The following is a 23500-nucleotide window of genomic DNA, read 5'->3' as shown; positions in this document are numbered from 1 at the left end:
TTACTCGATGAATCGAAATGCGAAACCATCTACCATATCTTCTTCCCCAATGTCGATCGGACATCGTACAACTTCATAGCGGTTCGATTGATACACCCGTAACATGTCTTCTTGTGCCTCTGTTTCAACCAGAAGTGCCTTTCCAGACACGATCCTTGTCCCATGAGGGTCATTTGACATTGCCAATGATTGGCCCCCCCTCAAGAATCCTGCAGCAGCCATAGCAGGTCTCAATTGAGGCTCGCAACCTAGCAGACTAAACAGGACCGTAACGTCGGCTAGGTCTCCTTCAACGAAATACCCAAAGGGGTACTTAATATGCTCGGGGAGTGGTTCATCATGCAAGTGCGCTAGTCGGCGATCAGGGAGTGTTGATTCGATGTCCAATATTGAATGCGGTGAATGAGATGAAAGACTCCTTCTTGCTGGGTTGCGTGGGATAAATGTTGGAACGAAGTTAGTGAGGCTCGGTATCTCTCTCAGGTACATTTCGATGGCGGTCTTGTTGATGGCATTGATTTCCAGAAAAGAGCCAACACTTCCCGATGAGTCGGTGGCAGAAAAAGCACGACCATTAGGCGATGAAATGCCAACTGCTTGTGCAACAGCCTCAATGGTGTCCGATTGTCCTTCAAGCTTAATCCAGAACTTTGAAGCTTCGAGCCTACGTCTATGCCGCTCCATCAATCGGACCCGAAAAGCTCTATGTGCAAGCTCTTGTCTTTGCCTCGTCACGAGCTCTGGGTGTGACGCTGCCTTCGACGGCGTCATGTTGAAAGATAATTGGAGTGACTCGCGACTGACTTCTTGACTCTGATAGAACTTGGATAATGATCAAATGGTGTTCTGGTACTTTTATCTTGTGTTTGGTGCTGTAAGGAATCTCGAGCCATGCAGGTTGAAAGGCGGTTGGATAGGGGTACCATGGGTGACATGGCAAGTTATTCAGTGGCGTCAGCGTCCTTTTATATACCCCAAATCGAAGAAAAAAGAGGGAACTAGCTCTTGTTCGTGCCGACAGTGAGACGACTTTCAGAGTTGTCTTTTAAGAACCTTGATTATTCAACTACGTAGGTGGTTGCTGCTTGTAAGGTTAAACTTGAGATTGCTAGCACGTGTAAAGAATACAGAATATCTCATTTGTTACAGTAAAAGCTTCTGTTGATTGTATAAAGTCTCTTCCCTCTGCAATGCCCTAGGGCTTACAGCAAGATTTATTGGTCATCGTGAAAGCTTCTAGGTAAAAGCTTATATTGGGAAAGAGAATTATCGTGTTCTCATTCATCACCTGTGTTCGCAACTTAAAGTTTAACCTTATAGGTGGCAGTCAACCTCATATTTAATTGTATAAACTTTAAGTCTATGAGGGCCCTAGCCACTGAGATCACTGCAGCTCATTTAAGTTAAACCCCCCTCTAAATCGTGTCCCCTAGCAAGCAACCAAAAAGTCATTATTCGCAGAACTGAGCCCCCATCTCACTTGAATACGCACCCTTACAAGCCTGGGATTCTGCAGAGGTATGGCCAGGCACGTCAGGTTGTATAGTCCGAGACCGTCCGTCTTTTATCCCATCCCCTGTAGTAACTGAGCTCTTGCTCCAAATCCTCTGTAAATAGTGTTAGCACCTCTGAATACACTTTAATCACAGACGGGAACATACCCGCTTTCTTCCGTTCCTTTTCCTCGTTCAACTTGCGCTCAACGCCCTTGAGAGCCCAGCGCATCTCCCTCGAGGCCCCATACGTGGCCTGCAACTGGTTCAGGACGGCACTGTCGCAGTATCCCAGACCCTTGAGCCTCCTCTTGATGACAAGGAGATCCCCCTCCAAGTCCAAGCCCTTAACATCACAGTCTGTATGTGGAGCGTTTTGCTCCACGCGAAGCTGTGGATCGCCGCGGCAGTGCTTTTGTATCACTGGAACGTGACGAAAGGGCCTTGTGGTGTGGACCGGTATGTGGCCCGATGGCATACCAGCTCCGTCAGTCTTGGGGCCCTTGATGGTAAGGACGCGTCGTAGTGATTGAAAGACACTCATTGTGAGGTAGACTGTGGAGGATGTGGGTGGAGTGATTTGTTGGTGAGGGTATTGAGGGAGAAGACATGATAAGGCGATGATATTTATACTCCAAAATTACATTACTTGTTACTACGGTGTCACAAAACTTTCCTAGGTGTGATCTATGGGGATGAATGCTACCTATAAGGTTAACCTTTCCTGGGTGTGATCATAAAGGCTCAAACATATATGCGATGACGTAGGATAGGGCTCAAAAGTCAATGTGTAAGCAGACAAATAACAGGTGAAGATGAATGCACTTAAATGTGGCCGGAATTATTTTATTGTAAAATCCGAGAGTCCGAACAGCATCGAAACTCGAAGCTTGCGTGGCCAAACTTTAAGCACGGAGCATCGCTAATGAATAAGGAGCTACCATTGGCTGGTAGAGAAAGATTATGACATCTTAACGAGACATATCAAATCAGCACACTGAAAAATCCCAGACTTCAGCTTTTGGAAGCCACTGTGCACATGTTGAGTATTTCACATTGAACGCAAAGGTAAGTTGGACTCACAGTCTCACAAGATTCTAGAATACTCTAGCTTCAGTCTAAGATGGTTGTTATGAATTTAGGATTATTGAGCTAAATTATGTAGATCTTCGTCTAAGCCTTCATGATTTCAGAAAGTCTAACAACACTAGCACTGACGGTGTTGTTTCCACCAGCAGGAGGAAGAATGCCTGCGCCCATAATCATAAGCAGATCAGGATCCTTCTTAAAGGTCAGAAGAGCACGAGTGTATGCTGTAGGCTGAGGAACGCTCCACTTCTTCCAAGCGGACGCCTCACCAAGAGCCTGGTTGGTGAAGATCTCAGACATGGTACCGCAGCTAACGACAATGGTACCGTTCTTTCCACCATAAGGAGTCCAAACAACGTAGGGAGAACCAGCGGGACGAGCACCGTCGGTAGAGATGATCTGCTGACCGGGCTTGTTGAGGAACTTCTGGGGGTCCTTGGAAAGGCGGTAGAAGACGGGGAACCAGTAGGTGCTGCCGGCAGGAGGGTTGGGGCCGCCACCATACTCGTAGGTGTAAATGTACTCGTTGTTGGGAAGCTTGGCGACGGTGGGCATACCAGGTCGAGCGTAGTAGTCATCGTACTTGGTGTCCTCAACAACCTTGCTCCACTTCTTGAGATCAGTGGTGGTCTGGTGAACAAGCTTTTGGGAGTGTGTAGCGTTGTCGCGCTGATCAGAATAGTACAGAATGAGCTTCTCCTTGTATGTCCTGGAAACTGTTAGCAAATGATCTATTGCATTATCAGAGCTCCACTTACATCAGGAAAGGTTCCCAAACTGGGGTAAGCCCGTGCTCGGGTTTGGCCTCGCCACCAAGAGCAACATGGCTGACGAACTCCCAAGTTTCACCCTTATCAAGACTAGCATAGACCTCGATAAGAGTCTCGCTCAAATCAGTGGGGATACTGCTGCCCGAGATAAGAACAGTACCCTTGGGATACTTTCCGAATCGCCGGGGGAGCTCATAGAGTTGGGGCTGGTATCGCAGACCCCAGTTGTTCTGAGTATCCTGGACTTTGGAGAAAGGTTTCCAAGTCTTTCCGCCATCTTTGCTCCTCACAATGGGGAACCAAACATGAGGAGGCTCGGGAGAGTAGTTCTCCCAAGTAGCCAGAAGCGTACCATCTGAAAGCTCAAGAGGGCGAGCGTACAGGACCTGAGGGTCGTTGTAGTTGGAGGGAGGATCAAAGATTTCAACGTTGCTAAAAGTCTTGCCCTTCTGAGCAGGCTTTGCCGCCACAAGTGGCAGCAAGAACGAAACAATGGCGGCGAAACGCATCTCGAGACCTGTTTCCGTTGTCAATGGCAGGTTGCTGAGCTCCAAAACATGCGGTCAAGACTGGAGTCTTATATAGTCAGCTTGCGCTTAAACCGTCGCATAACGATGACATCTCCGCCGAGGTAGTGTCATTTTACGTAGCGTCATTGTCTCTATTCCGCTGCGGAGAAATTGAGCCCCATCGTCTGGGGTGTGTTAGTGATAAATCTGGGGAATATGGGGAAATGATTGGCGCGCAAAGTGAGGAATCCATGCTTAAGTCGATGCGCGCCAATCGGCAACGCACAACAGTTCGGCAGTCCAGCAAGGGTGAACAGTTTGGCTCGTGAATGATTGCGGGGGCATTCTTTTGATAGGAGCGAAATTCTAGGATTCGGTAAGTTAGCCACCGAGATCAGCAGATTGATTAACGCTGTGGGCTAATGCAGTTGCTTGTTTTAGGTATCCGTCGGCGAACAATGGGGGTTGTACCCTGGTCAAGGTTTGGTAGCCTCGGATCAACGATGCTAATGGAGGTTAGGCATTGAGGCTCGGAACAGCACGAGACTTGGATTCAGGGACAAGGGTGACATGCAACAATGTAGTATTGTTCCAAAGTTTAACCATACAATTGGGTGTTCCAGATCGGCAGGCCCGGACAAAGAGCAGCTCTAACAAACATTATACTCGATGAACGACGGGTCGGTGTCGTCCCTGGTATCTTCTTTTCACTTCCCTGGAAGATAAAAGTGATCTTGGAATCACTACAACCAATCTTGGAGTTGCTGATAGAAGAAGAAAAGCAAGCTGGAGGTACGAAGCTCAGTAATGACAGCGAAGGGTCAGCAACAATTCAAACCAATCTAGAAAGATACAACCTGCCAGGGAGGGCATCAACGACATTAAATATTTTTCATCTCATGAAACACACTCAGAAGTTCCTCAAATTTGAATATTCATGTTAAATCGTTGTGTTTGTTGTCCTACTGGACCGTCAACTTACTCATCTAATCCGGCTAGACGCTATAATCAAGCGCGCTTACTTACCCCGCCGCGTCAGATCTCACCCGAACCGTAGGATCGCGTAAGCACCACCAAAGCCCAAATATCGACAATCAACACATTTTGACCTCGAATACAGAGAATCTATCGGTATTCATAATCTCTGTACCACTTCTCAATATGAGCGCACAGATAAAGCCCCTCTCCTATATGGAGAAGCTTTCGAATGAAGTCTTTGTTTACCGCCCTTCTGAACCTACCGCGCCGGCCTCTCCGAAGATTATCATCATCGCCAGTTGGACTAACGCGCTTGATGGCCATATCGCCAAATATGTCAATAAGCACAAAGAACTATACCCATCGTCGCAGCTTGTTCTCGTGAAGAGCTATAACAATAACTTTTTCGATCCCAAAGTTCTCGCGGAATCGGTGAAGCCAGCGGTGCCAGTTATCAGAGCATCATTCCCAGCTGCCATTTCATCAACGGCTGAGCCGGAAATCATGATCCATCTCTTTTCGAATGGCGGTTCGTCCAATATCTCATCGTTATATGATGTGTATGCTGCAACTGCTCAAGAAGGCGAAGATCCATGGCTTCCGCCTCACGTAACAGTTTTTGACTCAGCACCTGGTGCTCAGCGCCTCACCAACACAGCCGCGTTCTTCAAATCTACTGTTCCAAAGTCCTATCGTTGGGTTTGTATGCCGCTTGTCTATTTCGTTGCAGCTGCATGGCAGTTCACCAAGTTTCTTGGTTTGACAAAAGACTGGCTGGCTTTCTGGGGCTCGACGCATAATACCGCTCAGGGCAAGAGGGAGCGTGAGATTCGACGAACATACATTTATAGTGAGGAGGATGAGTTGATCGACTATAAAGATCTGGAGGCGCAGGCTGCTGAGGCGGAGAAGCTGGGTTTTGATGTTCATCTGGAGAAGTTTGATGGGTCTCTTCATGTTGCACATGCAAGAAAGGACGAGGCGAGATATTGGAGCGCTGTCCAGAAGACTTGGAGTGGTTTTGAATAGTCACCATATGTCTGACTTCAAGATAGCAAGCAGTCTTCCGAATCGTGACACAAACCCAAAGGCAAAGATCTCCTAGCAGTGGTGGAGTGATTAATAGAGACTGGAGCGATTAACCCTCACCGACAAAGTATGTGAACATCTAAATACTTATAAACATATAGGATGCAGATTCATGGTTTCAACAACAATGATCTAGATAATCACCCTAAGCGGATAAGTCTGTGCCCCAGAAGGTAATCTCCCAGTTCCAGATCGGGGACGGAAAAGTCAACATCGATATATCCGAACCTTTCATAATAGTCTCCCACGTCCTTCAAGACCAAGACCATGTCAGAGTTCAGAAATACTATTCCGAGCCAAGTATGCCCCGCTTCCAAATCTTTGTATATGCTATCACCCGCTTCGTACTCCGGTGTTATGGAAAAGCCATTATGATAAGTGATTCCATGTCGCTCGGTGCCACCCTTTACAAGAGACAATTGAATACCGACCTCGACCGTGACAGTAATTGCATCCTCGTTAGTCTGAGTAAGGCTGGCCATGGAAGAATCTAACTCAGGTGTAGATATCCTCTCTCCCCATACATATGACAAAGCTGCGAACTTTGCTCCGGCTGGCAAAGGCTCCAGGTCCTGAGTCGTACAATTAATGGCAGCGATGTCCCTTGGCCGAGGTCGGCTTTCTGAATCCGGGTTACATAATTCCCCATGCTGTTCCATGCAATGGATGAGCCATCGCTTTATTGCTTCAAAGTCAGCCTTTGCGCGGTTAATCACTCTGACTCGCTGACCGACTCTCCATTTAAAGTGTCAGAAAGGTTGGCCAAACAACCAAAGTAATGAGCAGACCGCGGTACGATAATGTACCGGAAGGGGCATCCATAGGTCTAGGATGATTTCGAACAACTAGCCACGTCGAATCTTTTCGTTCTTTGGCTCGTTCCAAACCCGATCACCTAAGTCCACATCAAACGGGATCGTTTGTTTCGCTCCTCTGTAGGCGAGCTGGCTTGGAATAGCGAACATGCAAAAGTCTACATGTCTTCCGAGGGGGCCAGTGTCATGATCGCCCGCGGCGATGGAAAGCAGCGTTTGGCAGAGGGGGCAGCCTTCGTCATGCAGAAGAGTACTTCGCTTGCCAAAGAAGACTACTGGCTCCCGGCAACTAACATCGCTCCAACGACCGGACACCATATTGTCGAGGTCTAGTGATTTACATCTCGAGCAAAGGCTTTCATCTGTGGTATGTCTTGAGGCGACCACTTTTGGTACTGGATTTTTAAGATCAAATTAGCAGTTTGGGTGTCCATGAAATTCCAAGTGCTGCCTGAAAGTGAGCGGCCCGCAGTCAGCAATTATCACTGGTTGTGGGCTACATGGTATTGACCAAGACTTTTGACTGGCTGTCCAGTCATATGTCGCTTTACCAGGATATTTCATACAAGTGTTGAGTATGAACAGAGTATATACTAGCTACCTATGCATTCGCTACTGGTAGATTTATTTCTTTGTTAGTTCGGTAATCACGAGCCATTGGTAGATCAATCCCCCATGAACAATATCGCCTTAGCCCTGATGACTGCTGAACCAATACTGAATTACCATAGCCAACCCCCATTTTAGCATTGACGTGATTTGTTCAGTCTTTTATCCTTCGCCTGAGGTCCATACTGTACATCACTGTCTGTTGAAACCCAGATATGGTGACTGTTTTATTGGCGACACGTTGAACAGCATTGATGAGAACGACGTTCGGTGGAGAGGCTATATGAGAGTCAATAATAACATTTGCTGGTGCCCAAGAGATGCGACATCAATGCTTGTCCAATGGTGTTCGGGTTGCTCGTTATAGATGTTCAAACAACAATAGACTGAATGATGAAGAGTTCAAGGAAACTATACTAGTTTTCATGCTGAAAAACAACATTTAATGCGAGTGATAGATTATATCATATCACTTACGTCTTGTTGACTGAAATCCTTTAAATAGCTCCATTCCATCGCCTCAAGTCATCCATCATCATCCATCATCTCATCCACGTTGATAACAGCCTTCATAGCAACCTTCACACACCATCTCAATATTTACTCACCAAACACTACCAACAGCTCTCAAAAGTAAAGTTCTTCCTCATCCTTCACCATGTGTCGCCTTATCTTCTCTATGCACGAGTGTGACTATTGCGGACGACTCAAGGAAGTCCCTTCTCATAACGACCCCGAGTTCCACGGTTTTTGTCCAGAGTGTGCTTCTCCAAACGAGGTGAAGTTGGAGTTTCGCCTCTGGATCTGCCCTAGTTGTGAGGAAGAGAGAGTTACTGACGAGCCCAAATATCCCCCTAACGGCCAGTGCCCACAGCGTGCCTTTTCGTATATGTTCCCGAATGAACCTCGACGCCAGAAGAGAGCTCAGCCTCAGAATGAACGTCGTTTCCAGGATGCTCCACGGTTCCAGGATGAACCTCGTTTCCAGGATACTCCGCGGTTCCAGCCGTTTCAGAACAATTCAAGTGGCCATCGCGCTGCTCAGCAGAATCCTGATCAGCAAGGTGAGCAACGCCCCAAGTACTTCCAGATGGGCCATCCTCCCCGTGGCCAGTACGAACCCCGCCGCCAGGGTCGTCGTGAGAGCCATGACCACCATCACCACCACCACCACTACTAGGTGAGGATGTCCTAGGTAGCTTGTCAATAAGTTTCCCGTTCTTCTATATTCAAGTGGAACGGTGGATACTTGATGAATTACTAGGGCCGTTGCGAGCTTCGAAAAGAACAGAGAAAACTAACTAGAAAAAAATATGAAAAGTCGAGAAAAGATTACAAAAAAAGCGGAATCTATATGAGGAATGCGATATCATAACGGAGGAAATGTTCGAGAAGGGTTTTGGAATTATAAGGTATCTCGCGAGCATTAGGCTCGATGGATGAAGATGTAGATAGATTACCAATGAGGATTGTTTTGGCAACTCTTGTGCATAGAACGAGTGCTTGCGTGATCATGAACAGAGCGACTGAGTAACCATTTTTTATCAATGATCTTAAAGTACAAGGAGAATTATCAGACGTAGATTACCTCTGTAGAATTCTCACCATGGATCGGTCTAGGCGAAATAGTTAGACCTTAACCAAAACACTCACTACTTTGGGGCGTCGTATGATCAAACCCTGGTAACCCATCTGCATATGCGCGACGAACTCAACCAACAGGATGACAAAGCTCGACTGGGATTGTATTTCCTTATAAAAAAGCATGATTTTCTCCGGGCGGGGAATTTCTCAACGTTGCGTGATTAAATAGTTTCTATCAAAATGGCAGAACCAACTATCAACGCGGAGCCTGACCTTGTACCGGATGAACAGGTTCGTCTACCAGTTACCATGAATTACAAGGAGACTCGCTAACTGCGAATTTCAGTCTAGCGAAGAGCATGACTCGTCTATTGGATCGGTAGGTCGCTTCTCACGAACATTTGACGTTACCGATCTGACTTTGGGGGAAAGAGCCTAGCATCCACGTCTGAGAGCTTGAGGAGCTCCATTCTAGACTATCGAAAGGAAAATGGGAGGACTTATCATCGATATAAGGATGGGAGTCAGTCTCTTTCGCTGTTGTGTTGTTACAGTTGACTGATGATCACAGAGTATAACCTTCCTAATGACGACGTCGAGAAGGAGAGACTTGGTATGGAAAAGCCTCGAGAGGCTGTCTTCACTGCTGATTCTTTCGGCTAGACTTGCAGCATAACCTGTTTATTTTGATGCTCGACAACAAACTCGGTCTCGCACCTCCGAATGGTCCTAATTCTAAGGCAAAACGTGTTCTTGACGTTGGCACCGGCACGGGAATATGGGCCATCGACTACGCCGACGAGCATCCCGAAGCAAAAGTGGTTGGTGTTGACCTCTCGCCAATTCAGCCTGATTTGTATTTCCCACAGTTAACGCTGCAGGATATCTGCTGACAGTGATCAGTGTTCCTCCGAACGTGGAGTTCTTTATCGATGATATCGAAGAGCCGTGGAACTTCTCTGAGCCATTCGACTATGTTCACAGTCGAATGATGACGTTTAGCATCAAGAGCTGGCCGAACCTTGCGAGCAGTATTTACGAGTAAGGTCTATGGCTACCTTCAGCACAACAATGCTGATTACTGTTACCTTAGCAACCTTGTTCCTGGTGGCTACGTGGAACTTCTAGAAATCGATCTCTTCGCCCACTCAGACGACAAGACCCTGACTGAAGACCATCACCTCTCTAAGCTTATCCATCTTCTTGATGAGGCATCTACCAAGATTGGTCGCCCATTTCAGGACAATAAAAAGAACAAAGACATTCTGCGCGATGCGGGATTTGTGGACATTGTAGAGACTGTTTTTAAGTGGCCGACGAACCGCTGGCCCATGGATAAAAGGTATAAGGAGATTGGTGAGTGGAACAATCTCAACATGGATAGCTTCAAGGGTCTTGAAGCATTGTCCATGGCAGCTTTGACAAGAGTTCTTGGGTGGACTCAGGAAGAGGTTACGATCTTTCTGGCAAAGGTCAGAAGGGACCTCAATGACAGGACCATTCATGCTTACTGGCCGGTGTAAGTGCAGCATATCCTACTGGAGTTCGATTGCTAACCTGACAGTTACTCAACTTATGGAAGACGTCCTCTCGATTGAGCTGGGGGAAGATGTTGAGGAATAGTGGCATTGCTAATTAAATGTTATAATGGATGATTATCCAAGTAACTGCTTCAACCTAGATAAGTATCCCAACAACCATGAATAATATACTCAGTACCCCAAGAGAGGCACCCAACCGTGGTGCACTATCCGTCACAGGGGCTGCACCACCTGTAGATGATTCCTGAGCAGTACTTGAAGCGCGCTCTGCGCCCTTAGTACTGCTGGTAGTTTCTGCCTCTGATGTCGTAGAGGCCGGAATCGATGTCGCTGAAGATCCGTGTGAAACATGCGAAGTAGTTTTGGTGTTGCTCGTGGTTGAAGACAAGGAACAGGTACTGGTTCCTTCTGACTTGATGGCGCAAACTTTCTCAGCGTCAAAGGTAAAGTCGAGGTTCCTGGCCTGGCATTCTGTATGTTGGCGCTCAACAGATTCTGCAAGTAGATCATTAGAGGGTTTCATTATTCTCAAGGTTTGAGGATACTGACCAGGCATCACGTCTGCATCACAGTTCTTGGCCATGCAGCAGAAATACGCCTCGCGGTACTTCTTCTGATTGCACATACAAGCCGGATCATTGGTACATGAACCTCCCGGAAAGCTGGCATCAAAGCAGCCATTCTGCGGCATGCGTTAGCCGGGAACTCATAGATGTGATAGGAGCTACTTGCATCACATTCTGACTTGCGTAACTCGGCACCTTGGTCGAACTGCGGCGCGGCGATAGCAAGAGCTGAGTCGAAAAGGCTCAAGATCAAAAATGCAGAAGCGCGGACCATTCTGTCAGCTCAGATGAAATGGATTCGAAGAAGGCGATAACAACGTCTGTATATCCTCCTGTTGCTAATGGCTTTAGGTGAGTGGCGGGGGCAAAGGACGGGGAGTTGTTTTTCTGATGAGTGGTTTCGTGTCGCAACGCGTTGCTGTGCTGTCATGAGAACACGATGATTCTGACGCTTGGCTGGATTGGGTAGCTGGGCACCAGTGCTGGAATCGGAATAGCGGGGGCGAAGGAAAGCCCATGGTCAGACATAACAATGTAAGCAAGACATCTTGGGGTCAAGAAAAGTGCGAAGTAATCAGGAACTTGAAACAGGATCAACGAATCGGCAATATTCATCACCAATCGCATCACGTAGGAATTATTTCCAATTCATCGATCAGTTCTTAAGGGGAAACGTCAATAAGACTACCTCCAGTAAAGAGAGCAAGAAGGTTTGGTGATCTTCCATGCCTCATCTAATACCTCCAGCACCTCTTCCGGCAACGGACCCTTCTCGACATTATCCAAGTTACTCTCAAGCTGGCTGAGCGAGCTGATACCAATAACCAACCCATCACTCCCATTCATGACCTTGAGCTTGCTATGGTGAACAAGCCATCTGAACGCAATCTCCAAGAGCGTCAACCCCAATTTATCAGCTACTGGCTGAATCACCTTCAAAGCCTCAAAGTTGACGTCCTTGAAGTACCGGTCGCGATACATCGCCCCGATCACCGGGTCCTGGGTAGAATATCGTCCGCCGTCAGCTGGGATCTCTTTGCTATTGTAGCGACCTGAAAGTACACCACCAGCCAAGGGATTGTAGACGAGAATATCCATCCCAAACTTTCTACAGCATGGGACAAGTTCTTCCTCGATGGCGCGGGTCAAGCAGTTGTACATAGCCTGATAAACGCTGGGTTTGATCCAGCCCTTCTGGTCAGCGATGGTGCAAAGCTCGGCGACTTCCCATGCCGCATAATTGCTCAGACCAAGCTTCTTGAACTTTCCCTCTTGATAGAGTTCATTACAAGCCTCGAGCGTCTCCTGGAACGGAACGGAACGGTCTGGTGCGTGAAGGTAGAAGATATCCACGCTATCGGAACCAAGCTCGCCAAGACTCTTGTTCAAGTTCTCCTTAACAATGGCCTTGGAGTGATCGCCAGGCTTGTAAGGATACCATTTTGTAGCGAGAGTAAGGTTGCGCTCTCGCCAGTTGGTAAGCTTGGTCCAGCCTTCTTGCTGGCCGCCGACGTAGGTTCTGGCTGTGTCGACTTCATTATAACCGCGGGACTGTAAGTAGTCGAGGCATTGATTGAAAGTGTCAAGGGAGGTAATGCGGCTTCCATAGGTTTCTGAACCTTCGGGGCCGAATGTCAAGAGCCCAAGGCTGACGCGGGGCTTGGTCTTCGTGGTTCCAACCATGATATGAGTGGTGGGACTCAACTGATGAATAAAGACTGATTGGGGTAGGAGTGTAGCTTGGGAAAGGGATATCTGAAAGGGCCCTTCGATTGCTATGTGTATCAGCTCATCTCGTCTCGGTACATATATAGCTAGAGATTATCATATAGAAGTACAGAATTCTCGGGAGCGCTGCCGTTATCTGATACCCGGCAACTATGGCACGTAGGGAATGTTTCCGCGCTAATCATCGCCAGCAGAACAAAACCTGATGACTAGCTACCCCGCCCTCTGGGAGTAAGAAAGCTTAAGACGCTAGAAGATGATGCAAAATTAAATTAGGCAAAGAATCCCCTAAATTTAGGCTAAATTTACCTAAATACTTTTGTCATTTAGGATTAAGATCTTATTTTTTTTTCTTGTCCCTCCGGACTCTTGGTGTTAGGTCTCCTCGGCTTCTGAATCCGTGGCACATAGCGCTTGCGGCAGAGGAAGCCGTTATCAATGAAGATTATAGCAATTAGACTATATAGCCAGTAATTCAAGCCAGACTTCTGTCCGCGGTTAGTTATAAGCTGAATCATCATAAAATTCAAGAGTATTCCCTAAGCACGAGTAGTCTCGCAGGCTTACATTTCTCTTAAACTCTTTGTAATCATGACAACCTTCAATCCCCGAGGTCTTGGCGACGTCAAAGTCACAGATCGATTTGATCTAACCGGCAAGAACTTCCTCATCACAGGAGGAGGTGGAGGTATTGGTTTCGCCTGCGCCAAAGCCATAGCCCAACTCGGCGGTGGCATCGCTGTCATTGACACAGCTCCTGAACCAGTAGAAGAGTTCAAATCTCTGACTGATCGCTATGGCGTCAAGACATTTTACACTCGAGGCGACGTAACCAAACAAGACTCCCTTGAAAAGGCGTTCGCCGACTGTGTCGATGCCGTAGGCGGACAGCTTCATGGAGCGCTCACGGCGGCTGGTATTGTGATGGATACCCCCTTGCTTGATGCTGACTGGGAAGTCACCCAGCGAGTCCTTAATGTCAATGTTATGGGGACATATTGGACTATCAAGCTTCTCGCACAGCATCTTGTCGAGACCAAAACGCCTGGAAGTATAGTTGCGATCGCTAGCATCAATGCTCAAAGTCTTTACGTTCCAGTGCAACCAAAATCCGCTTATAACGCCAGTAAGGCTGCTATCAAGGGTCTTATGGGTCCTCTGGCCGGCGAGTTGGGTCAATACGGCATCAGGGTTAACTGCATCTCGCCAGGTACGTCGTCTTCGGCAATCTTAGTCATGACACTAATAATGGTCTAGGGGCAATCCAAACCCCTCTACTGGCACGCCTACAGGGAGAGAAGAGGGCTATCCTTGACTGGTACGAAAATGGAGCCCCGTTACAACGGTTGGGCGTGCCGGAGGATTTGACACCTATGGTGTGCTATTTGTTGAGTGATGCAGCTGCGTTTACAACAGGTGCAGATATGCTTGTTACAGGTTTGTTCCCAGGATATCAATTGGGTATATAATTACTGACTGTACGGTAGGAGGGTTGCACGCAGGGTCAGCTCTGAAGTAAAGAGTAAGCGCAGGAGCGAAAGTGCGCAGAGGCTATGCTAGGACGGGGATATTGGGGTGCAATTATCATGAGTAGAAAATTATGTCAAGCTAGCGGAAGAAATAAAGTCAGGTAAGAAATGTTAAGCATGATTCTATGTAGAGTTCTTACTTGCAATCAGCATGAGCAAGACATTAAGACGGCGAGACATCTTCCGACTCTCCGTTCTCATGAGGATTCTTGGATTTACATAGCTCAGGTTAGTTGTAGTCTAAACTTGATTTTGAGTTCCGAAATACATATTCATCTATGCAGCCTGTTGACAACTGTTCTCAACGAGTAACTTTGTTGGTCCGCAAACTAACGGGTGTTACGTTGTATAGGGTTTGTCACACAAAGCTTCAAGACACCTTTGCGTCAAGCTAGTGGCAAGGATGTGTCGAGGGACTTCGGCAGAGGTTTTCCAAGAGACATGACAAAGGCTGCCTCGCGGATCCTTTGAGATCCTTCAACATGGATAATCTCATGCTCTGAAACCAATTCGATGTGATCGTCCCTGATTCAAGCCGCATTGAGCAAAAGTTTCGATAATTTCCTTATCGTGCCGATTTCCCGCCTTATCTAAACGCGTGGTGGGGTTTTGTTTTGATCAACGTGAAGCTAGACCGCTTTTGACGAGCCATTCGAGCGACACCGTCACTCCTCTAAGCCACTTTTCGAATGGAAATGCTAAAAGCAGGAATTCATTCGAGCTACAACTGCCGATCTCGCACTGCCTGGGAGGCCGCAAGAACACGCATCAATGTCATTATCTTGTTTCAATTTGAGATCTCATCAAAGAAGTCTTTTTCCGCGCCAAGATTGGAGAGCTTGTTGATCCTATCACGACACAGGACATGGTTGAAGCTAAGCTTGAGAAGGATATTTAAGGCCCCAGATGAATCTCTTGGCAGAGCGTTGACCTGAGTGGATTCAACTACTTCCACTGCCCTATCATCTCCTCCCAAGAGCGACTTTTCACGTCGACAGGGTACAGCCACAAAAATAAGCCAGCCGGCCGCTCTCACTTGAACCAGCAAATCACAACAGCCCTACGTGTCCCAAGCTCCCAAACCCCTGGCAAGCTATGAGAGGCTGGCACGCTGATCCCTGCATCTGCCGGACAAGCCCGCGGAGCACCCCGTTGTTCAACAATACAGAAAAGGTGCCAATGTCGGCAGATCGGTCGTATCACTGGCCGTTTTGGTGGGAAAGCTATGCCGTAGGGCTGACGCTGATCCATAGTTGGCTGTGCTGATACTGCGCTTAGATTTGAGGGTTTCATTGCAGGGGTTTAGCTTGGGGATGACGCTGTTGGGATCTGTATATATTGAGCTTCTGTCGCCGGTTGCGAAAATTCACATCTCATCTTCACAACAGACAAGCGACTACATCTTAGGAAATACTTGTTTCTTTTTCTTTTTCTCAACTTTATAGAACACCACCACGATGGGTCTCTTTAGAAGCGGCGACGACGACAAGTCGAACGTTACTTGCCCTACACATTCTTTCGCCCAAAGTACTACTAGACCCGCCAACGCGTTGACCTCCAGCTAACGTATGTCAGATGCCGAGAAGAACATCACCGGTAACTTGAGCTTTTACCAGCTGAGCATGATCATTGGCGGATCATTCGCTGCTTTCGCTCTTATTGTCATGTTCTTCATCAACATGATGCACGCAACGCATCTCTCGAACCCCTCAGAACAAGTCAAGTACGCGCAGCCAACTCTCCGACCCGAGTATACGTGCTAATAACCCTAGGATTATGCGAATCGGCACACTGATTTCGGCGTTCTCCATCATCTCGTTCCTCTGCATCTGCTTCCCCCATGCAGCAGTCTATATCGAACCCTGGCTTCACGTCTACGAGGGTTTCGCGCTCGGATCTTTCTTCCTTCTTCTCTGCGACTATGTATCACCAAACCGCGACCAACAAGATGTTTTTTTCGCCACAAAGAAGAAGAATGGTATTAAGTGGTTCAAGGTATACTTATCTCTTAACAGCAATTGGAAATCTTACTGACAGCTTCCCAGACACGCTGGATCATGATCTTTCAGATGCCCGTCATTGCAATCGGTGTCTCAATCGCTACCGACATTACCCAGGCCGCCGGTATCTTCTGTCAAGAAAGCAACGACCGACACTTCGCCAACATCTATCTCCGAATCATCATGTCCATCTCCCTCGTCATTTCCGTCCTCTCGATCCTACAGATGTACATGCTCCTCAAGAAGGACCTTGCCCACCATAACCCGATGTTGAAGCTCACTGCTTTCAAGATCGTAGTCGGCTTGACCTTCATCCAGGGTGTAAGCTTTATCCCTCCTTACCTCCATAGTATGACACTGACTGTTTAGATCATCTTCACCGTTCTCAACGACCAGAACGTTCTCAAGACCAGCGACACGCTCACCTACGCTGATGTTCACGTTGGTATTCCCAACCTCGTCATTTGCATCGAAATGGCTCCCCTGTCGCTGTTCTTCATGTTTGCGTACCCATGGAGCGTTTACAAGACTGGCCATGGCCGTGGAAGCTTCTCCAAGTTGGAACAGGGCAACATTCCTGAGGGGTCATACCAGGGCGGTCCTCTCGGTATCCATGCTTGGCTGGCCATGTTGAACCCCTCCGACTCTATCCAGGCGATCTTGTTCATCTTCAAGAGAGACAACCGGAATGCTTCCACAACCGAAGTCAACATGACTGGATATCAGTCCAACGATCCTTTGGTGTCGCGTCCTTATAACCCTCAGCCATACTCTACCACGAACTAAGGTCCAGAGAGCAAGGCGACTTTTGATGTTTTTCATGATGGTTGATACGATGATGAGTAGGATGGAGTGAGTATGTGGATAGATTGCTAGAAGCGGGTTGGATGATTTCTTCAGTGAAACATTTTTATGTTATTATATACCTCGACTCAAATAATTTCGATTCCCTGGATGATTGGGATTCATCTGATGCTTAAGATACGTTGACTTATATATTGCGAATTTATTTTCCTTGGAGCCTTACCATGACCAGTGCCCAGAAGAACATGACCATGTTTGGAGGGTCAACTGGAACCAGGCGACCAAAGGCTTCAAGACGGGCCGAACACTGAAGCAATGCAATGCCCCTGGGTGTTTGATCTTTCCACTATGTGCCATCGTGGAGACAAGGTTAAACATTATCTGATACTGAGGCCATTGTGCTTTCGCTTTGGCGTAGTGTATGACGCCCTTATATTGTGGTTGTGCTGAAATGGCGCCACTTGATATGTGGCTGCGGCATTACTTCTTTCTTGACAAGGGCTTGAAATCACGCGAAAAGCACAATAGGCTCAGGTGTGCAATCAAGATGTAACCAGGAAACAACATTTATCGCCCAAACACTGACATCTGGTCGACTCTCGGCCTGTTGTGGGGACAAGGTTACGGTGCTTGATAGAGCGAGGAAGAAACATTTTTAATGACAAGCTACCCCTCGTTACTCTGTATATAACATGTTTCTTTCTTGCTTTCTGTGATTCGACTCTGGTCTGTACAGCTCTGCAGCGACAAGTCAGTCGGCCCTTGATCGGCAAATCCTCTGTCCTTCATGAAGCCCACTCAGATTCTCATCGCTCTTGCGGCCATTGCCTATGCGGCCCCCGCCGTGGAGCAGAGAATGACCCTTACCCCCCCTGAAATCGACACTCATTCCCAACCACATGTCAAGCGCTGCGACAAGGGAAAACCTAAGTACCAAGGTCGATACCCATACCCCGACCAAACATATAACCAGCTCACTGATGGGACGCCCTGCCGAAATGTTACTATAATCTACGCCCGAGGAATGGGGGCAGAGGGCAACGTAGGAGCCGTAAATGAGACTGGTCCCATCATATTCAATGAACTTGCCGGGCTTATTGGCCCACAGAACCTGGCCATTGCAGGCGTGAAGTATAAGGCGGATATAAAGAACGTTATTAAGAAAGGCCCTAAAGCAGGCGGTCGGGCCATGAGTGAGCTTATCAACCGGGTACGTCAAGATGTGAGGAGGCAACATTGGTGACGATAATACTGACAACGCGCTTACAGGCCGCAACCCAGTGTCCCGATACCAAGATTGTCCTCGTCGGTCACAGCGCGGGCGGCGCACTTCTGCATCAAAGTGCTGAAAATATAACTGCTGAGGTGACGGCGCGCATCGCTGCTGGTTAGTACCTATCCCCTTCACAGCGTTGACAACTTGCCACTGACTTCACCTTGCGTAGCTGCTACCTTGGGATATAAAAAGAAGAAATCGATGGGGAAAATCCTTAAGTCGCGTACTCTTGTTGTCTGCAGAAAAGGCGATTCTTTTTGTTCTAAAACGGTCCCCTGGGAGGCCTGGGTATTGGGGTGCCCGTGGTGGTTCACCAAGATGGTGCGTACCCACCAGAATTACGAAGCAAATGCCCCTGCCACGGCTACCTGGATTGCCAGTCAGCTTAAGAATAATACTAAATCTAAATAGATATACTTTCTTTGCGTATTGTATTATGTTCTTGTAAACTTCCCATTTAAATGCGCTACTCCTTAGATTCCTAGAGTTACAACAGCTAGATGGATAGCATATCGGGTTTCTATAGAGAACTGTCCTTAGCTCTATCTGTTCTGGGAAGGTGTACATTATTTAGGTAGCCAAATGTTGTTTAATCTGACTTTTTCTAGCTTACTTCTTAATACAGCGAGAGGTATTCTGAAGCGCTATCAGTAACACGTAGGTCGTCATTCTCTTCCTTTCAACTACATGTCCTTCCCCGTGAAGGATGAAGATGATACAGGGAGGCATTGCCCATCAATTAACTCGATAAGGAGACATAGATCGAAAGATTTCATCCAATCAGAAGGCGCCTTCATGGCTCAGTGGTAGAGCGTGTCACTAGTAATGACAAGGTCCACGGTTCGATCCCGTGTGAAGGCACACGAGGTGATTTCATCCAGTTTATTCTTTTGTTGTTCTTTTTTGGGGCTTACCACTCACTATCGATCAGTGGCCGTTGACCCTCGCTGACTTGTTCATCCAGGCGCTGCACTGAGTCTTGCAAAACATGAAGGTTTTAAAAAACCCCTTTCACCTCTGTACACGAGCCAGAAGTGAATAATATCGGATGCCCATATAGCCGTAGTGAAGATTACTATTCCCATCTCCAGTCCACTTTGCCCAATTTGTTTCACCTGATTCCTGATCGAATAGACACCATTTCCCTCTCCTGGCTTCGCATGCGACTTCCCTCGCTCCCAAGCCATGCATCAACCAGTCTCCTGGTGTGCCGGCAGACGGTTTTCCAGATGATCTACCAGCAACAAATCCATACAGAAATACTCGTTTCAATCTGGGTAGCCTCTCCTTGTCGAGGATCATGTCGCCGATGGCATCCACCAATGCCTTGTTGCCAGCACCAGTCTTTCCGGTGGAGAGAAACTCGTCCTCAGAAAACCCCTCGTTGTCTTCGATTCCTGCTGCAGGTCGATGTTCGATGACAAGAGTCTCCAGAGTCTGACTCGACGCCAGGATAAGCCTTTTCCATGCCTCGAGACTGTCCCGCTCTGCGGTCGTCGACCATGAATTATGCTGGTTGAAGTAATCACCAAGGCTATTACAAGGTGAACATAAGTATAAGCACTTGAGGTTTGGGAAAGAAACTCGAGCATCGGGGACGAAATTTCCCAATGGCATTGGAATGACTCCCCCGGGTTGATGCTCCCATCGGCCATGACTTTCAGTATCTTGTTCACTGATGCCGACTGTATTGGGCAGCGGCTCATCTAACATAGCAAGTTCCAGGCGCTCGAGCGTTCCGTGAGATTGGAGAATGTAAATTGAGACTGGTCGGGGGATATACGCGAAGAGCCTCGCAAAACGCAGTTTTGTCATCGGCTGTCCTCGTATCTCCTCAAGCTCTTTATGGTCGGAAGTTTCATAGGCCCCGTGAAGCTCTAAGCATTCGAGGTTCTTGAAATAGGGTATAAGCTTCCAAACAGAGACTGGCTCTGCCACTGAACTCATATGAGGCTTCCACTCTGGCTCAATCACGGTACACAGACTCCTCACTCTGCCAGTAACGTGTCTGAAACGTCCTATATCGTGAGCGTAGAGTACCTGCAGCATGGTGAAGAGACTCTTGGCTCTTTCGCTGATGTCGCTTTGCCAACCATCCCTTTTGGAATCATGGTAAAGTCGATTGGGAGATTTGTGTGGTAATAGCTCGTAGAGCTCTGCGCTTGACTCGTGATATCCCTTCTCATGAAGTTCAATGTCCCTCCATAGACAGCCTCCAGCAACTGATGCTAAGCGCTTGCAGGTGTAACTGAGACGGCATAGCTCTTGGGGAGAACTGTCGCGGATGATCTGGAGAAGGATCTCGCAGGGCAAAGAGTCAAGTGAGGACATTGCGAAATTTGATTGTCATTAAAAGAGTGAGAGTGTTTCTTGAAGCATTTGGACATACGTCAATGGCTTAAACTGCTTACCTCCCGTGATCCGTGGGAGAGCGGCGCATGCTGCCATATTGGTTAATTCGTCGTAAGACGGCATCCTTGGCTCCAGACATCAACCTATCAGGTAGGTCAATGAATCTGACACTGCTCAGCCCTCTGAATTCGGATGTAAGAATAAGTCTATCCTCTTTATTTGACACGAAGACTGCGCTAGAGAGAAGCTTCGTCACTCACGACGGGATGGCCTTCAGTAGACTTTCATCCATCGTAAGAAAGTCTGTCATAGGTATTGAATGAAACAACACAATGATGGCAGAATATAGACTAGATTTCTCGAATCGCGTGGAACGAACGATGCAGTTATGCGTACACATATGAATCTTGGGAGTCATCCGAGAAATGCAACATGACGGACTGGGAGTCACAAAGAATGATACAATCGTGGTGTAGGTCAAATTCATACCTGTCAATGGCCTAAGTTTCATAAACTTTGATACAGGTGATTTGTATTTGCTACTCTATTAAACGAGAGTGTGACTGGTAGTTCTGTCATAGCACGACGCACTTGCACAGAAGCCTAACACTTGCAAGTAGCTCAACCACTCACCTCAGGGAAGCACTACTATTCATTATTACAGAATAATTTAATTGGATAAGCTGTTGGTATGAGATAAGCAGATCAGAATCCGGATGACCGCCGATGCGTTTTGCGCTGTGTCAACGGATCGGATCCCTGCCCGTGACACGTCGGATCGCCTCCACCGAGTCAGCCAGCCCCGCGCCGGACTTGGGCGCCGACATTTTCACCAAGAACTTATAACAAAGGAACAGAATCGCTTCAACCTGCCGATATACAAGGTCAAGCTTACCACATTCATCTAACAACATTATCTCCACACTCGTACAGCACAATGTCCACTCAACAGCATTCAGCCTTTGGCGCAGCGGAATACATCCCGCCTGACCCCATCTTTGAAGTGACCAAGCGTTTCAACGCCGACCAGAGCCCCCAGAAGGTGAACCTTGGACAAGGTACATATCGCGATGAGAATGCTAAGCCTTGGGTTCTTCCATCGGTGAGGGAGGCTGAGAAGCTGGTTGGAAATGCTGGACACGAGTATTTGCCCATTGAAGGTTTGCAAAGCTTCCGCGATGAGGCTACCAAGTTGTTATTTCACGATACTTCCGCACTCAAAGACAACAGAGTGGGTTAAGTTGCACCGCTAAGCTCTTTGTATTGCTGATACCTTTTAGATTGCGAGTTGCCAATCCATTTCTGGAACCGGATCTCTCCTCCTAGCCGGTCTTGTTCTTCGCAAGGCCAACTCAGGTATCGAGAACATCATCATCACAGACCCAACCTGGTCGAACCACGATCTTCTCTTCAAAGAAATTGGTTTCAACGTAGCCAAAGCCCCCTACTACAAAGATCGAAGCTTTGACTTTGAAGGTTACATCAGCGCACTGAAGAAAGCCGATAAGCGTTCTGCAGTTGTTCTCCACGCATGCGCCCATAATCCGACTGGTTGCGATCCAACTCGTGATCAATGGAAACAAATTGCAGCTGTAATTAAAGAGAACGGAATTTTTCCAATCATCGATTCAGCCTATCTTGGCTTCAACTCGGGAAATTACGATGAAGATGCATGGGCGATCAAGCACATCATCGAAGATCTAGGCCTCGAAGCCGCGATATGCATGTCCTTCGCCAAGAACATGGGTCTCTACGGAGAGAGAGTAGGACTTACAGCAATTGTGACAAAGTCCGAAGACTCCAAGAGAACGGTGTTTTCCTTGCTCCAGAATGCTCAGCGACAGACTGTCTCGAATCCCCCGGTCTATGGAGCTAGGATCGCAGCTACTGTTCTTGGAAACTCCAAGCTCTTGAAACAGTGGCACCAGGACCTTGTTACCATGTCCTCGAGAATCAGATCTATGAGGAAGAAGTTGTATGATGAGCTTGTGCGACTGGGGACCCCGGGAGACTGGTCGCATATTGTCAACCAGACTGGTATGTTCGGGTACACTGGTATTAGCAGGCCTCAGATTCAACGTTTGGAAGGTAAGTAATCTTTTGTATCTTGAAACGTATACTGACGTGATTTCAGAGCAATATCACATCTACATGGCGAATACGTCAAGGATAAGTCTTGCAGGACTGAATGATCACAATGTTGAGTATGTGGCAAAATCGTTAGACGAGGTGGTTCGAAATGTGCAGTGAAGAACTTGGATACTGTATCACAAGGACTAGACACTACCCGGATTAAAACTACACAATGCCAGTAAAGTCTCTGTGGTATATCGATCAAACATGCTCGTAAAGCGCACAAAGCCCTACCCAACAACGCACATTGTACGGTTTCAAGAGAAGTGTAAAACAATCCACCACAAGGCAAATGCTCTCCTTCAGCTGTTCCGACTGCAACTCAGCCAGCTCTAAAGGAGGGCTTGTCATCGGTGCTCCCGGTCCGCCATCGACGATCAACCAGCAGATAACAGATTGGATACTCCGCATCGGACCTCGCGCTCCTCAGATACTTCGAGAACATGCAGATCACAAAAGAACACAGGACAACAACACGACCCCTAAACTCATTGCACGTTCCAAGGTCACTGGCGCAGAACAAGATCCGTCCATAACCGCTCTCCACCAACCCCAATGTATCCTTCACCATACAGACCCTCGTATCCAATTCCATCCCACGCCGGTCAGAGCTCCGATATAAACTAGAATATGCA

At 47.6% G+C, this 23500-nt stretch overlaps 13 protein-coding genes and 1 non-coding gene across 14 annotated transcripts; 8 read left to right on the top strand and 6 right to left on the bottom strand.

Moving 5' to 3' along the window:
• On the bottom strand, positions 1 to 684 carry FMAN_14924 (uncharacterized protein; the record flags this gene model as incomplete). Its single annotated transcript, XM_041822762.1, has 1 exon — positions 1 to 684. The coding sequence occupies one exon, from the start codon at positions 682 to 684 to the stop codon at positions 1 to 3; it is 684 nt and encodes a 227-aa protein (XP_041688410.1).
• Positions 685 to 1533: 849 nt separating this feature from the next.
• Positions 1534 to 2037, bottom strand: FMAN_14925 (uncharacterized protein; the record flags this gene model as incomplete). The annotated part of the gene is made up of 2 exons (XM_041822761.1): positions 1534 to 1607; positions 1662 to 2037. 2 exons carry the CDS (start codon positions 2035 to 2037, stop codon positions 1534 to 1536), a joined length of 450 nt encoding a protein of 149 aa, XP_041688409.1.
• Positions 2038 to 2666: 629 nt separating this feature from the next.
• FMAN_14926 (uncharacterized protein) lies at positions 2667 to 3861 on the bottom strand (the record flags this gene model as incomplete). Its single annotated transcript, XM_041822760.1, has 2 exons — positions 2667 to 3291; positions 3341 to 3861. 2 exons carry the CDS (start codon positions 3859 to 3861, stop codon positions 2667 to 2669), a joined length of 1146 nt encoding a protein of 381 aa, XP_041688408.1.
• A 1161-nt stretch (positions 3862 to 5022) lies between these two features.
• On the top strand, positions 5023 to 5868 carry FMAN_14927 (uncharacterized protein; the record flags this gene model as incomplete). Its single annotated transcript, XM_041822759.1, has 1 exon — positions 5023 to 5868. The coding sequence occupies one exon, from the start codon at positions 5023 to 5025 to the stop codon at positions 5866 to 5868; it is 846 nt and encodes a 281-aa protein (XP_041688407.1).
• Positions 5869 to 8010: 2142 nt separating this feature from the next.
• Positions 8011 to 8532, top strand: FMAN_14928 (uncharacterized protein; the record flags this gene model as incomplete). The annotated part of the gene is made up of 1 exon (XM_041822758.1): positions 8011 to 8532. The coding sequence occupies one exon, from the start codon at positions 8011 to 8013 to the stop codon at positions 8530 to 8532; it is 522 nt and encodes a 173-aa protein (XP_041688406.1).
• A 644-nt stretch (positions 8533 to 9176) lies between these two features.
• FMAN_14929 (uncharacterized protein) lies at positions 9177 to 10534 on the top strand (the record flags this gene model as incomplete). Its single annotated transcript, XM_041822757.1, has 8 exons — positions 9177 to 9227; positions 9283 to 9315; positions 9369 to 9459; positions 9508 to 9549; positions 9600 to 9792; positions 9840 to 9977; positions 10030 to 10455; positions 10501 to 10534. The coding sequence occupies 8 exons, from the start codon at positions 9177 to 9179 to the stop codon at positions 10532 to 10534; spliced, it is 1008 nt and encodes a 335-aa protein (XP_041688405.1).
• A 79-nt stretch (positions 10535 to 10613) lies between these two features.
• Positions 10614 to 11317, bottom strand: FMAN_14930 (uncharacterized protein; the record flags this gene model as incomplete). Its single annotated transcript, XM_041822755.1, has 3 exons — positions 10614 to 10972; positions 11027 to 11159; positions 11210 to 11317. The coding sequence occupies 3 exons, from the start codon at positions 11315 to 11317 to the stop codon at positions 10614 to 10616; spliced, it is 600 nt and encodes a 199-aa protein (XP_041688404.1).
• A 410-nt stretch (positions 11318 to 11727) lies between these two features.
• Positions 11728 to 12726, bottom strand: FMAN_14931 (uncharacterized protein; the record flags this gene model as incomplete). Its single annotated transcript, XM_041822754.1, has 1 exon — positions 11728 to 12726. One exon carries the CDS (start codon positions 12724 to 12726, stop codon positions 11728 to 11730), a length of 999 nt encoding a protein of 332 aa, XP_041688403.1.
• A 636-nt stretch (positions 12727 to 13362) lies between these two features.
• On the top strand, positions 13363 to 14290 carry FMAN_14932 (uncharacterized protein; the record flags this gene model as incomplete). Its single annotated transcript, XM_041822753.1, has 3 exons — positions 13363 to 13981; positions 14029 to 14208; positions 14259 to 14290. The coding sequence occupies 3 exons, from the start codon at positions 13363 to 13365 to the stop codon at positions 14288 to 14290; spliced, it is 831 nt and encodes a 276-aa protein (XP_041688402.1).
• A 1467-nt stretch (positions 14291 to 15757) lies between these two features.
• FMAN_14933 (uncharacterized protein) lies at positions 15758 to 17086 on the top strand (the record flags this gene model as incomplete). Its single annotated transcript, XM_041822752.1, has 5 exons — positions 15758 to 15827; positions 15876 to 16023; positions 16073 to 16295; positions 16346 to 16621; positions 16670 to 17086. The coding sequence occupies 5 exons, from the start codon at positions 15758 to 15760 to the stop codon at positions 17084 to 17086; spliced, it is 1134 nt and encodes a 377-aa protein (XP_041688401.1).
• An 805-nt stretch (positions 17087 to 17891) lies between these two features.
• On the top strand, positions 17892 to 18496 carry FMAN_14934 (uncharacterized protein; the record flags this gene model as incomplete). The annotated part of the gene is made up of 2 exons (XM_041822751.1): positions 17892 to 18314; positions 18374 to 18496. 2 exons carry the CDS (start codon positions 17892 to 17894, stop codon positions 18494 to 18496), a joined length of 546 nt encoding a protein of 181 aa, XP_041688400.1.
• A 673-nt stretch (positions 18497 to 19169) lies between these two features.
• On the top strand, positions 19170 to 19241 carry tRNA. The gene has a single exon. It is a non-coding gene; the product is annotated as a tRNA-Thr (tRNA).
• Positions 19242 to 19391: 150 nt separating this feature from the next.
• Positions 19392 to 20711, bottom strand: FMAN_14935 (uncharacterized protein; the record flags this gene model as incomplete). The annotated part of the gene is made up of 1 exon (XM_041822750.1): positions 19392 to 20711. One exon carries the CDS (start codon positions 20709 to 20711, stop codon positions 19392 to 19394), a length of 1320 nt encoding a protein of 439 aa, XP_041688399.1.
• Positions 20712 to 21669: 958 nt separating this feature from the next.
• Positions 21670 to 22982, top strand: FMAN_14936 (putative aspartate aminotransferase, cytoplasmic; the record flags this gene model as incomplete). Its single annotated transcript, XM_041822749.1, has 3 exons — positions 21670 to 21963; positions 22013 to 22820; positions 22867 to 22982. 3 exons carry the CDS (start codon positions 21670 to 21672, stop codon positions 22980 to 22982), a joined length of 1218 nt encoding a protein of 405 aa, XP_041688398.1.
• Between the last annotated feature and the right edge of the window lie 518 nt (positions 22983 to 23500).

This window comes from Fusarium mangiferae (assembly GCF_900044065.1).
Source record: "Fusarium mangiferae strain MRC7560 genome assembly, contig: FMAN_scaffold014, whole genome shotgun sequence".
In the NCBI taxonomy this organism is placed as follows: Eukaryota; Fungi; Ascomycota; class Sordariomycetes; order Hypocreales; family Nectriaceae; genus Fusarium; species Fusarium mangiferae.
The sequence above is the reverse complement of the archived record's forward strand: the minus strand, read 5'-3'. Positions and strand labels throughout refer to the sequence as shown.